At 36.5% G+C, this 15,372-nt stretch overlaps 1 protein-coding gene across 4 annotated transcripts in view; it reads right to left on the bottom strand.

Moving 5' to 3' along the window:
- Positions 1-535: 535 nt before the first annotated feature.
- LOC127514118 (male-specific lethal 3 homolog) overlaps positions 536-15,372 on the bottom strand; it is a 180,342-nt gene continuing 165,505 nt past the window's right edge. For all 4 annotated transcript variants that reach the window (XR_007930569.1, XM_051896572.1, XM_051896611.1 and 1 more), the window contains one exon: positions 536-1,851. Coding sequence is in view for 3 of the 4 variants with exons in the window: in XM_051896572.1 (XP_051752532.1) it covers positions 1,752-1,851 (100 nt within the window). In the remaining variant the exon portion in view is untranslated. The remainder of the gene's footprint in view (positions 1,852-15,372) is intronic.

The following is a 15,372-nucleotide window of genomic DNA, read 5'->3' as shown; positions in this document are numbered from 1 at the left end:
TTTCACTTTAGAATACTGATCCAAAAAATTAGTAATTCCTTCTGAAGGATTTGGTAATACTTCAGTCATTACTAGTGGGTTACCATGACCTTTACTTTAGAATTAATTATACATTATGCATCATTCATGTTAATTATGAACCTGTATATAGTAGTTCTTAGAAGTTCTCTGGTAGGTATAAAAAAACAAACAAACAAAAACAATAGTTACTGATTAGCTAATAGTGAATTACCACATTCAACTGAGCACTATTACGAAATAATTTAATAATCAGAGTTTATTGTTAGTTAGTAGTTACTAGACTGTTAATAATGCATTACTCATTTGTTCCTGTGTAGTTATTCATTAATGAAGGATCAGTATTCTAAAGTGTTACCCAATTATGTTCAGTTACTTTGTTTTCATGGACTTTCAGTTTGTTTTCATTCATCACGTGTTCCTTTGCCACTCATCAGTAACCATGGACATTCATTCATCACAGCTGTTCATCATTCATTTCCTCTCTGTTCACTAGTGTTTTGCTGCACACTGTAACGCCTGTTTACCGTTTGGTTTTAATAAACCACATTTATATTTGTATCCAGTCTTCAATCTGTTTTCATAATTTTGTGACAAAATCAGCAACAAAGCAGTATTTTTCTTACAACAATGTATAGATTTGAGGTCTTTTATACAAATGTTTGAATAATGTATTGGTTGAAAAACCGAGAAATTAAGCACCACCATAAGTGACGTTGACAGATAATCTACAAGACACCATAGAAAACAAATACACAGAGGAAAGAGGAAAACATGGGAATAATGAACTTAATCATAATGAATGAAAAAAAAAAAACAATGTATTGTTTTAACCCAGCCTTGTCCTGTTCACACAAAAGAGATAAAAACTTTTACCAGTAACAACTTTATACATATTAATTTACATAAAGAAAATAACATATGAATTCATTCATTCACACTCAAAAGGATAATTCAAAGAACTATATATAATTTATAACAATGTTACTACAATAATTCTGTGTGGCAACAATGGAGAAATGCGTAATAAACATCTTATGCTGCTTTTGTAAAGTTGCTTGTTTAAGCACATTCAGAGGGAGGAGATGTAAAGCACAAGTTAGAAGACAGCTGCTGCAAAATAAGGAAAACTTGGCAAAAGTAGTCAGTTGTTCAGTTTAAGATGAAGAAAAAAATCACAGGCACAAGAGGTAATGGTGGCTTAATACAGCATAAACTATGCAACAAGAAAATGATCATTCTTGTGAGACTGAATTCAAAATACTTTATAAGAAAACATATACATATACATATACATATATATATATATATATATATATACATATATATATATATATATATATATATATATATATATATATATATATATACATATATATATATATATATATATATACATACATACACACACACATATATACATATATATATATATATATATATATATATATATATATATATATATATATATATATATATATATATACATACACACATATATATACACATATATACACACACACACACACACACACACACACATATATAAAGATTGTCAAGAAAGCATTGTTATGAATGTCAACTGAAAAGGTAGAAATGGACCACTGGAAACACTCCAGGTAAATTGTTAGGATTTGCAAGTAGAAAGAACAAAGGCTGGACATTCAGTATTAGGGGTAGACCAGAACTTCAGGGGAGCACAGTACAGAAGAAACTCTCTCCCCAATGGATTTTTAAAAGATTGAGCGTGGTTGCTTCATGCTGTAATGAGCTTCAGTTGCAGACACATATGCAGACTCTGGAAAGAAGTCCTCATGAAACTCTGCCAAAAACCTGAAAAAAAGGAAGCAAAATATGTAACTCAAAAAAAGTTTGAAGCTTTGAAGAAAATAACTGGTGGTTAGGTGAAAATTGAGACACATTAATTAACACTAATCCAAGATCAAATAAGAAGAAATTGGATATAGTCAACAAAGTGGAACTGGACATCAAGGCCTGCAGTATAAATGCGGCCTTAGAGCAGTGGTTCTCAACTCCAGTCCTGGGGCACACCGAGTTGCAGATTTTATATGACTTCTTTACCAGATATAATTCTGATGAACAAATGATAAAGCTCGGTTTGCTTAATATTAGATCCCTTTCTTCAAAAGCACTTATTTTAAATGATATTATCACAGACAATAATCTAGATGTGCTTGTGTTTGACAGAAACCTGGCTAAAACCAGACAATTACATTACTTTAAATGAGTCCACGCCTCAAGGTTACCATTATCAACACAAGCCACATCGGAAAGGCAAAAGGTGTTGCTGTAATTTATAGTAATAACTTCAGTATTACTCAAAAGTCTTTAGAATATAATTTGCTCAAAGTGATGGTGCTTTATGTAACATTATGTAATGTAAGTGACAAATCCCATTTGACATTTGTACAGGCCACCAGGGCACCATACAGACTTTATCAAAGAATTTGCTGATTTTCTATCGGAGTTAGTACTGGCTGCGGATAAAGTCCTTATTGTTTGGTGATTTTAATATCCATGTAGATAATGAAAAAGACGCATTGGGATTGGCATTTACAGACATTCTAAACTCTATCGGACACGTATCAGGACCCACTCATTGTCGTAATCATACTTTAGATCTAATATTGTCACATGGAATCGATAGTCTCGTGTACACTACATTTAGCCAAGGCTGCAAAACCGCCACCCTGCCACAAATATGGTAGAACTATCACTTCTACCACTCAAGATTACTTTATAAATAATCTTCCTGATCAGTTTCATCTCCTTAGCATACCATATAGCTTAGAAGAACTCAATGTTGCAACAGAAACTATTGAATCTCTCTTTTCCAGCAGATTACACTCAGTTGCTCTTTTGCGCTTAAAGAAGATTAAGGAAATTAGTCCAACGCCGTGGTACAACAAGCAAAACAAGAGGTTTTTCGCATTTTGTGGAAAGAACACATTTTTACGTACAGAAAGGCCTTAAAAACTGCTAGATCTACTTGTTTTTCAAATCTCTTAGAAGAAAACAAACACAACCCTAGGTATTTATTTGATACAGTGGCTAAATTAACGAGAAATAAAGCTTCAACTTCTGATGTTTCCAAACAGCACAGCAGTAATGACTTCATGACCTTCTTTACTTGCAAGATTTATAATAAGAAAATTATAACCATGCAACCGTCTACTACAGTATCACGTCAGACAGTGCATTGTAGTGTCGCTTAGGAAAAATTCCATTCATTCGCTGCTATAGGAGAGGAAGAATTGTCTAAACTCGTTAAATACATACATACAGAATTATTAATAATGTTTTTGTCATTCTAGATTATGAAATATCTGCTGACAAAGCGCTGTTTATGATCTATGCATTTACACAGAACTATACTCAAACTGCGATCGCTCGCGGAGATCATAAATAATTAATTTCCATAGAGTTGCGTTTACTTGGATGTTTATTAGCGAATTAATTGTTGTATAGTAAATGTTTATATAATTAGGGTGTTTTAAACAAGTGAATCTTGTTAAAAGTTAAATGCGGTGGCCGAGCATCAACCCGCAGAGTGAACAGCAAAATGCAGACAAATTCACGAGACTAATGATGAACATAGACAACAGAGAATTAAATTCAGCGCTTTTATTTCCAACATGTGCTCATTCATGGCTGTATTATTTAATTCATGTAAAGTTACATCATTATTGTGACAGGACATGACGGATTATCTTACGTGGCTCCGTGAGCTTTTCTGTATTTCTTAGAGACAAGCTGCATAAACTAGCTACATTTCAGGCATTTATGTAACACATCTAATTTGTCCATTAATGGCTGTTATGTTAAATAAAGCTTACTAATTACAGCAAAGCAGGTAAGTGTAGGCTATTTTACATGTGCACGCCATTGTCTCGTCTCCCCTCAGATGTGCTGTAATGCCGATCCTGCGCGCAATTCTCAAAACACCCACAAGATGGCGCTGTTTATCGGTAAATCTGATATTACAAAACCGATATCCGATTATGGTAAAATGCTTAAATATCGGGGAAAATATTGGTTAATCGATATATCGGTCGATCTCTACAAATGATTTGCTCTTATCATCAGATCGTGGTTGTATCTCTCTTGTTACTGGATCTTAGTGCTGCATTCGACACTGTCGACCACAAGATTCTTTTAAATAGACTCGAAAATTACGCTGGCATAAGTGGAATTGCATTGGCATGGTTCAAATCATACTTATCTGACCATTATCAGATTGTAGTGGTAAATGAAGAGATGTCATATCGATCACAAGTTCAATATGTTGTACCTCAAGGCTCAGTACTAGGACCGTTGCTTTTCACTCTGTACATGCTACACTTGGGAGATATCATTAGGAAGCAAGGCATTAGTTTTCACTGTTATGCTGATGATACTCAGCTCTATATTTCTTCGCGCCCTGACGAAACTTACTAATTCAAAAAATTAATGGAATGCATTGCTGATATAAAAAAATGGGATGACCAGTAATTTCCTACTACTAAATTCAGAAAAAAACAGAGATTCTAATTATTGGACTAAAAACTTCTGCACGTAATAACCTAAAACACTTGATGGCTGCTCTGTTTAGTCTTCGTCGTCAGTTAAGAACCTGGGTGTGCTCTTTGATACCAATCTTTCATTTGAAAGCCACATTTCTAGCATTTGTAAAACCGCATTCTTCCATCTTAAAAAATATCTAAACTACGACGTATGCTCTCAATGACAAACGCGGAACAGTTAGTTCATGCGTTCATGACCTCAAGGATACAGTAGATTGCTGTAATGCTCTACTTTGTGGTTGCCCTGCTCGCTTGATAAACATACTACAGCTGGTCCAAAATGCAGCAGCTAGGGTTCTTACTAGAACCAGGAAGTATGACCATATTAGCCCGGTTCTGTCAACACTGTATTGGGTCCCTATTAAACATCGTATAGATTTTAAAATCTTGCTAATTTACAAAACACTAAATGGTTTAGCTCCCCAGTACCTGAGCGAGCTATTGCAATCTCAGAATTTTGGCCAGCTGATAATACCTAGAGTATCAAAATCAACCACAGGTGGTAGATTATTTTCCTTTTTACCACCTAAACTTTGGAACAGTCTTCCTAGCATTATTCGGGAAGGAGACACACTCTGTCAGTTTAAATCTAGACTAAAAACACATCTCTTTAACCTGGCACACACATAACACATAATCAATTTATGTTTTCTCATCCATTTAAAGATTATTAGGCTGCACAAATTAGGTCAGCCGGAACCAGGAACACTTCCTATAACACCAGATGTACTTGTTACATCAGAAGAAGAATGGCATCTACGCTAATATTAGTCTCTCTGTTTATCCCGAGGTTTACCGTAGTCAGCTGGATCCGGGCCGTATCCAGATCAGATGGAGGACCTGTGCCTAGACACGACGACAACGCAGCCCTGAAGTGTCAGCAGAGATTGCGTCAACTAGATCATCCCCTGTGAAGGCCTCACCGACATGACAGCCAGTGGCACAGATTCCCAACAAATCGTCCCATAACGGCGTGATGAACACGATCTTCAACTAGATGGAACTGGATTAAATATTTTGACTGTTACGATCCCAATCGAACTTATGACCTGTAACGCTGCTTGAATTATAATCATGCAGTGTTCGGTGTTGGCCAGAGGAGAACTGGCCCCCCAAATGAGCCTGGTTTCTGCCAAGGTTTTTTTCTCCATTTTTGTCGCCTGTTGGTCACCTGATGTCACCTGTTGGAGTTTGGGTTCCTTGCCGCTGTCCCCTTTGGCTTGCTTAGTTGGGGACACTTGATATTCAACAATGTTTTTGATCTACCTGCATTGACACCATTGTATGTGAACAGAACTGAGCTGGACGATGACATTACTGTTTTCTTCAGTGCTGATATATAGATAAATTACCTAAAATAATAACTATTGATTTTTACAACAGAATGAATCAATACTGAATTTATTTAAGCTGGACAATGACACCATTTTCTTTAAGAGCTGCTGTGCAGCCAAAATTATTCACCAGTTCACTGTAAAGCTGCTTTGACACAATCTGCATTGTAAAAAGAGCTATATAAATAAAGGTGACTTGACTTGACACACACTGATTCAGATCATCAGCTCATTAGGAAAGAGCTCCATGAGCTAAACTGAGTGTGTAAGGTAAGGGAGACATACAAAATGTGCAGAGCAGTGCCCCCAGGATCTAAGAGCCAGTTTTTTTTATTTTTTTTACCATTTCTAGACATCCTACTTTTAACATATTCCTCCTAGAGATTTAGGATTCCAATTGGAAGTGAGCATCCCGATGCCCTACTTGCTCTGAAAGGGCATAGCTCTGAAGGGAGCAATGAAAGTAATAAAATGAAAGTAATTTCCTCATTCCTCATGATTTGTTGTTTATTTTAATTCTCCTGTGCTCTTTTGTTTGATTTTTATTTTGTTCATTACTTTACATGTATTTTCTTATACTGTAAAGTGCTTAGAAAAGCTCTTTTAAAGGTGCTATGGAAAAATAAAGTTATTTATTTATTTATTTATTAGGGGCCAAGCACCAAAGGTGCATAGGCACCTATTGTAATCGTTGGCATTCTTCTTCTTCCGCTCTGGGAGTCTATGGCAGCCCATAGAACTGCTCGCGGGAAAGTTGTGAAATTTGGCACACAGTTAGAGGACAGTCTGATCTGTGTCCATAGCAAATTTTGAGTCTCTAACTCAATCCCTCTAGCGCCACCAACTGTCCAAATTTGCACTTACGTTTGTGCTAATAACTTTTGAACTGTAATGGCTAGAAACAAAAATTCCTTGGCTCATGCCGATTTGAATGCACCTATGACTTTATTTTGCGTCATGATCATTTGTCCACCATGTTGAATTTTGTGAAAAACCTACTTTTTCGAACTCGTCCTAAACGGCTTTGTTTGAATTTCATAAAAAAAATCAAATCAGATCATCTTCAGACCATACTGGCAAAAAGATATTAAAAGCTTTTTGATTAACCCAACCGTTCTTGAATAACACGCAAATTAATTTAATGTAGAGCACCCCAAATTGGACTCAAGGCTATATCTCCGCAACGCTTTATCATATTCAGACCAAACTTGGTACGTCAACCCAAGCATGACCAGAGGCTACATGCTGCGTTTCGGTACCACAGCACCTACTGGTCCGGAGATACGAAAAATGGCTATTTTTGCTTATAACTTCTGAATGGTTTGTCCAGAAATCATAAAAGTGGTTACATCAGATTCGGGGCATCATGATGAGTTGAATGATATCCAATTTCCCCATATCAGCCTTTTTGGGCGTCAGCCATTTTGAATTTTGTGCTAAAATTCTGTATTTTATGAACACATTAGCACATCGTTACAAAACTTGGTATGGGTCATCAGCATGATGCCCTGAAGGAGCCTAAGAAGTTTCAAGCCGGTGCCACCTAGTGGTAAAATCAAATATTCAAATGCTTATAACTTTGGGTGTGGTCGAATTATTTTCATGGAGTGAAATCTCCTTCCGCTCCTGAATCCTTGCCGAGTTCAACGATACCAAACATGCTAGGTTTTGACTTGTGGTTTGTGCGAAGTGGTAATTTAGCGCTTAAAAAACTTTTGCGAATATCTTAGAAACTGTTACTCCGATCGAGATGAAACCACCGTAGGAAACACGGAACCTTAGCTGGTTAACTATATGCTAATGCCCAAATGTCAAAATTTTGATAGGAAGTGGCAAAAAAAAAAAATGAAAAAGTCACCCATGGGTCATTTTTTATGTTCTCATACATATAATTGTTTGTAACTCCAAAACTAAATGAGATATTTTCATTAAATTACACACACATGTATGGGCTCACTCTGAGGACACATAAAAATAGTGGTGGGATTGTGCCTCTTGGTGACGCTATAATTGAACAAAACACAAATTTGCCATTAACTACAATACAGTATTATGATATAAAATGCTATATTATATGAATGCATTGGTGTACCATTACGAAACGCAGTATGTGTCATCGGCACCATGCTCTGAAGGTTCTCAAATGGTTTCGAGACAGCGCCACCTTTTAGTCAAATGTTGTAATAACATTTTTAAAAAAATGCTAATAGCTTTATATAAATGTGGCCTATTGTACTGAGACTGGTCTTAACCCTTAAATGTTCCTTTATCGACCCGAGACGTTATTCACTACCCTCCTCCTCATTCATTTTTTAAAGATAGACGTCAACCTTCTTAGTATTACTCAATCAATTCATTGTAAACAATATAACAAGAAAAAAAATCATAAAATTATAAAAGAATGCCTGTTTTCCCATTAATGTTTTGTAAAAATTGTATAGGGTCGCTAACGACCCAATGACGGAATAAGTGCAATTCACCTTTATTCCACAAGGTGACAATGTCTGATACACAATGATGAAGTGACATTTCATTGAGACAGAAAACGAGAGAATAGGAAGTATCATTAGCAAAACATGAAATGGCTCAGCAATTTGTGCAGAGCAAGTACTGAAAGCAATCAAATATTAGTATCACTGTCACTTGATGGATCTGGTGAAGCTGTCAGCGATCAAACTATTGATTTTGAAGATGTTGAAAATGATGTAGTCCATTGTAGAATGGACTCATATTCGCGATCTCAAACATATTCTCAAAGCTATAATTTGCTGAATGTACTGGGAAATGAGCTCTGCTAAAACATCTGCTCAAAATGAGCTCTTCCAAGCTCCAAAAGTTAACAAAATATGCTTTATTTTATTCTTCTGTAATTGTTACTCTAATATCAGAGGAGTTAGATATAGATCCGTGTTAGATATAGATCCGGGTCACTAAAGACCCGAATATGTAAGAATGATTGGTAAAACAGTCATGCATTTAAGGGTTAATAGATTCTGTGAGTCATGCTGAGAACATTAATGCCAACTTTGCCATAGCCAGACAAACTTCCTGTCTGCCAGTTTGATTTTCTTTAAAAACATATTTTTGTCAAACTACTCCTAGACCGTTGGTCCAATTTTCACCATAATCGAGTCGTTTCATATTCAGACCATGTTGGTAAAAACTTGTGGTAAAGAGATGTGTTTTTAGTCTAGATTTAAACTGACAGAGTGTGTCTGCTATCCAAACAATGCTAGGAAGACTGTTCCAAAGTTTAGGTACTAAAAATGAAAAGGATCTACCGCATGCGGTTGATTTTGATATTCTAGGTATTATCAACTGGTCTGAATTCTGAGATCGCAATAGACATGAAGGACTATAATGCATTAAGGTACTGGGGAGCTAAACCATTTAGTGCTTTGTAAGTAATTAGCAAGATTTTAAAATCTATACGATGTGTAATAGGGAGCCAATGCAGTGTTGACAGAACCGGGCTAATATGGTCATACTTCCTGGTTCTAGTAAGAACTCTAGCTGCTGCGTTTTGGAACAGCTGTAGTTTGTTTATCAGGTGAGCAGGGCAAACCCCCAGTAGAGCGTTACAGTAATCTAGCCTTGAGGTCACAAACGTGTAAACTAACTGTTCCGCATTTGCCACTGAGAGCATACGTCGTAGTTTAGATATATTTTTAGGATGGAAGAATGCGGTTTTACAGATGCTCGAAATGTGGCTTTCAAATGAAAGATTGGTATCAAAGAGCACACTCAGGTTCCTAACTGACGACAAAGACTTAACAGAGCAGCCATCAAGTGTTAGACAGTATTCTAAAATATTACATGCAGAAGTTTTTGGTCCAATAATTAGAATCTCTGTTTTTTCTGAATTTAGTAGTAGGAAATTACTAGTCATCCAATTTTTTATATCAGATATGCATTCTGTTAATTTTTTGAATTTTTTGGTAAGTTTCGTCAGGGCGCGAAGAAATATAGAGCATCATCAGCATAACAGTGTAACAGAGAAAACTAACACCATGCTTCCTAATGATATCTCACAAGGGTAGCAGGTACAGAGTAAAAAAGCAACAGTCCTAGTACTGAGTCTTGCGGTACTCCATATTGAACTTGTGATTGATATGACATTTCTTCGTTTACTACTACAAACTGTAAACGGTCAGATAAGTATGATATGAACCATGCCAATGCAATTCCACTAATGCCAACATCATTTTCGAGTCTATTCAAAAGAATGTTGTGGTCGATAGTGTCAAAAGCAGCACTGAGATCCAGTAACACTAATAGAGAGATACAACAACGATTGGATGATAAGAGCAAATCATTTGTAACTCTAATAAAAGCAGTCTCAGTACTACGGTACGGTTTAAATCCTGACTGGAAATCCTCACAGATACCATTTCTTTCCAAGAAGGAACATAGTTGCGATGATACTGCCTTTTCTAGTATTCTAGTACAGAAAAGGTAGATTTGAGATTGGCCTGTAATTGACTAATTCTCTAGGATCAAGTTGTGTTTTTTTAATAAGAGGTTTGATAATAGCCAGCTTAAAAGTTTTCGGTATATATCCTAGTGATAAAGATGAATGAATGATATTAAGAAAAGGATCTATGACTTCTGGAAGCATCTCTTTCAATAGCTTAGTTGGTATAGGGTCTAACATATGTTGTTGATTTCGATGATTTAACAAGTTTAGACAATTCTTCCTCTCCCATAGCCGCGAACGAATGGAATTTTTCCTCAGGGATACTACAATGCACTGTCTGATGCGATACTGTAGTAGACGGTTGCATGGTTATAATTTTCTTTCTAATATTGTCTATCTTTGCAAGTAAAGAAGTTCATGAAGTCATTACTGCTGTGCTGTTTGGAAACATCAGAAGTTGAAGCTTTATTTCTCGTTAATTTAGCCACTGTATCAAATAAATACTTTGAGATTTGAAAAATAAGCAGATCTAACAGTTAAGGCCTTTCTGTACTCAATCATTCTTCCTCTCCACGAAATGCGAAAAACTTCTAGTTTTGTTTTCTTCCAGCTGCACTCTAGTTGCATTTCTCTGGCTGCTCTTAAGGGCCCCAAGTATGCTCGTACCACAGTGTTGGACTAATTTCCTTAATCTTCCTTAACCCTCGCACCTGCACGTTTTGCAGGATTTTTTTCACATAGCAGCAAAACTGACTTTCTGTCATTTTTTGTCATAGAGACGGAAGTAATATATCAGTTGAAACTATAGAATGTCTTCTTTTATTTGTGTACACTAAGAGTAAAAACAAAATGTTGTACTTTTTGCAAAATAAAGAAAACTAACACGATGCGTGATCTGTCGTCTCCCACTGAACGAAGTCCAATCTGATAGTTCTCAGAAAATGAAGTGTAACTTAGTGAATACTGATCACACAAAAATGAGACTCATGTCTAAAGAAACGTTGAAATGTCAGGTTTTAAATCGTGTAAATCAAATCGAAAAACAAAAATTCGCTGTTTATGCAATCTGTATGAAAAAGAGACATGTCAGACGTCCGTGAGTCAGCTCATTATCCGATAATGTTGACACACCCACAGAGCTCACGCGCTATTCAGACGAAAATTCTGAGCCAATACATCGTCACAATCGTGTATTTATTATCTTCAAAGGTGTCTATCTGCATGTTACAGCCATGTACAGCCTCTGTTAGTTCCTCGAATGTCACATAGTATGCCTGTTCTTCATCACGAGACATTTGTGGACTAAATGTGCACAGAGCGCCCTCTGGCTGCAAGTATAAATTGAAAACACAATATCCAGCGCTCATAGTGATGACAATAAATATTTGAATAAATATTATTCCTCTGTATAGAAAATTGACATAAACATATGAGAATCCATCAATATTTCTCCAAATGTGCATGCTTTTAAGCTAAAAGCCTATATGAAATGCCACAGAGGTAACATGAATATTCAGATGCTTTGCATCACAGAACTACATTATATTTTAAAGTATATTAAAATAGAAAACCATTATTTTAAATTGTAATAATACTTCACAGTATTGCTGTTTTTTCTGTATGTTTGATATACAGCATGATGACTTCTTTTAAAAACATTATAATAGTAATGCGTCCAATCTTTTGACTGGTACTGTAATTTAAACTATAATAGGCCCATTCAAAATTTTCTTCACATGATGTACAATTATACGTGCATGCATGAGATCACAAAAATCATGTTTTCTGTCAAGAGTGGACATTATATTAATGTTAATGATATGATATGATCCTGTTATCAGAGGGTTTTTTCACATAGCCTACCTGACTTAAAGGGCTCATTATGTGGGTCATTATGCAGGTCTTTGTCTTCTCAGGTGTGAATCACAGCATTATTCATGAAGATTCACACCTCCATGCATACTATGTGTCTTGACAAAAAATGTCTTACAAAATTTAAATCAATATATTGTTTTGTATGTACGAGTAGGCAGGATAATTTTTACATAATTTTGAAGCAAAAATTCTAGTCTACAACCTCCAATACCCAGAAGTCTTCTGAACACATATTTTGTATTTATTTTGTGGCCTTATTTCAGTGACTTACGTTTTTTGTTTTTTCAATAACCACGCATAAACGTTATTCCTTCAAAAATACAAACATGTACATACATGTTGCTCACATATTATGGTAGCCTAGATCGTGCTGAATACAGTGTAATGAAACCTTTTCCATTAATATGTTTATGAACCATTAAAAAAAGCACAAATGTAACTTAGTGAAAACTGATCACACAAAAATGAGACTCATGTCTAAAGAAACGTTGAAATGTCAGGTTTTAAATCGTGTAAATCAAATCGAAAAACAAAAATTCGCTGTTTATGCAATCTGTATGAAAAAGAGACATGTCAGACGTCCGTGAGTCAGCTCATTATCCGATAATGTTGACACACCCACAGAGCTCACGCGCTATTCAGGCGAAAATTCTGCTGAATACAGTGTAATGAAACCTTTTCCATTAATATGTTTATGAACAACTGAAAAAAGCACAAATGTCAGGGCATGTCAAAACTTCTCCAGGGCCCCAAAAATCCTCAGACCCCAGAGGGTTAAGCAGAAAGGAGCAACTGAGTCTAGTGTGCTGGAAAAGAGAGAGTCAATAGTTTCTGTTGCAACATCGAGTTCTTCTAAACTATCTGGTATGCTAAGGCAATGAAACTGATCAGGAAGATTATTTATAAAGCAATCTTTAGTGGTAGAAGTGATAGTTCTACCATATTTGTGGCAGAGAGGCAGTTTTGCAGCCTTGGCTGAATGTCAGGTTTCTTCCCGCATAGAGAATTACGAGGTGGCAGCCTCTGTCAAATTTCAGCCTCCGGCTGTCGAGTGTTACCAAAACTCAGACAGGCAGTCACATGCTCAGATACCCTTTACCACGGTTCTGTTGCGGCTTCCTGGCCTGTGTCCATTCTCGAACCGTTCCGCCCATCCCCACTGCAGAAAATGGGGTTCTGTGATGAAAATATTGCTTTCACTCCGGCCCTACAACTTTCTGGCCTCGAACGGAGCCGCTCAGGACATTCTGCGCGGATCGTGGTTATATCTGCATCAGATAATCCGCCGGGTTGGGCCGGCCAAGTAATACAAAATAACATTCCAAGTAATTGCGGGTGGATGAGAATTGCGGGTGAACTCTCATTTGGTAAAACACAAGGAATGTGCGTCACTCTTTTACTTTCTTTTTTAATGACAACGTATTTCTATTCAGGGAAAACCTGAATAGAAAAAACCTCACATTTTGTATGTCTTCTTCATTTAACACACCTTATTCAGATCATCAGCTCATTAGGAAAAAGATCCATGAACTGAACTAATAGGATTCAAGCCCCGACTTCGGCCGTCCGCGTTCATGCACCGTTCACATGACGTAATTTTCACAAAAATGCAACAGCCCATGCGCAAGCAGGACAGAAGAGTCCACTAGGTGGCAATATGCACAGTACTGAGCACAATGTGTAGTCGTCGAAGAAGAGTGTGTAAAGAGCGATTCAAAAACAAGACGAGTAAACTCAGAAGCATGCCGCCTCCGTCGTTTTTGATTCCTGTTCTCTTGGTGTATCTTCTGAACTATGTTGCAATGGTGGATGCACTATTTTTCTTCTCCAATCTTGCCCAGTGAATGTCCAGTTGATGACACGATGTCTGAAAAGAGTATAGAAAAAATTGTACTGCGCATGTGTCCAACTCGGTCATCCGCGCGCATCTGTGGTTAGTATACTTTGAAAGATGCACGGACACGACTGCGTGCAAGGTGAAGTATACCTGGGGCTAAAGGATTTTTAAAAAAATATGCAGAGCGGTTTTACCCAAGGACCGGAGTTGAGAACCACTGTTCTATATTACAGTCATTAGCTCTGCCAAACATTAAATATGCTATTTTGGATTGACTGCGTTTTTTTTTTTTTTTTTTTTTTAAATCGCAGGCTCTGAGTTTTTAAATACTCCTCTATGGGGATTCATGCAATTTTAAGCAGACATTAAAACTGAAGATGCTGAATTGCAAACAGATTTTTAAAGTGCCCGTATTATGCTATTTTAAAGGTTCATAATTTTGTTTTGGAGGTCCCCTACAACATCCTAGGTCAAAAAACACTTTCATTTTTTTCATAATATACATTGCACATCACCTCATTTCTCAAATACTCGAAAACATTTCGTCCAAAGTTTCAGTCTCTCTAAATCCCACCTTTCCGCGAGCCTGCTCTGCTCTGATTGGTCAGATGGCCTATTCTGCTGGGATTGGTCTACCACTTACAGCGCATCTTGAAAAGGAAACATCTATTACCATAACTGAATTTTAACTCCGGAGGCTTCCTAAAACTCAGAGATTGTACACACTTTAAAGACAGTAATGATTGCATCGATTTTACCATATAGAGAGTCCGATCATGAAACATTGGAAGAACTAGTTATTCAACCCGAACCTCCATCGCAAGGAGGACTTGAGCAGGACATTTCTCAGTGATAAGTTTTTACTCAGCTTGTAGTACATTATGAGATGTTGCAACACTAACTGTTGCAAAACACTAATTCAGCATTAACAAGTATATGTTCATCAACAAACCGATGTGTATATTTCTAAATTTATTGTGGTGCACATGTGGGAACTGCTTCATTAACTTGATCAATAACTGTGCATATGTTAGCTGAGCACTAACATGAATGACTGATGTAACATTAAAGTTTGTAAAACAAATCTTGCTCCATCCTTTATCATTACTCAAAGAAGTAAGAAGGACAGACAATCTGCATTAATTGACACAATATTGGGTAGCACAGCTATTTCAGCAAGACAGTAATAGTGTGAGTTAGCCAGAGACCAACACAATATAAAACACAAAACTATGTATTTTGAACACCCGGTAGAAAATATACAGGTGCTGGTCATATAATTAGAATATCGTGAAAAAGTTCATTTTT

The sequence above is a fragment of the Ctenopharyngodon idella genome, chromosome 1 (genome assembly GCF_019924925.1).
Source record: "Ctenopharyngodon idella isolate HZGC_01 chromosome 1, HZGC01, whole genome shotgun sequence".
Lineage (NCBI taxonomy): Eukaryota > Metazoa > Chordata > Actinopteri > Cypriniformes > Xenocyprididae > Ctenopharyngodon > Ctenopharyngodon idella.
The sequence above is the reverse complement of the archived record's forward strand: the minus strand, read 5'-3'. Positions and strand labels throughout refer to the sequence as shown.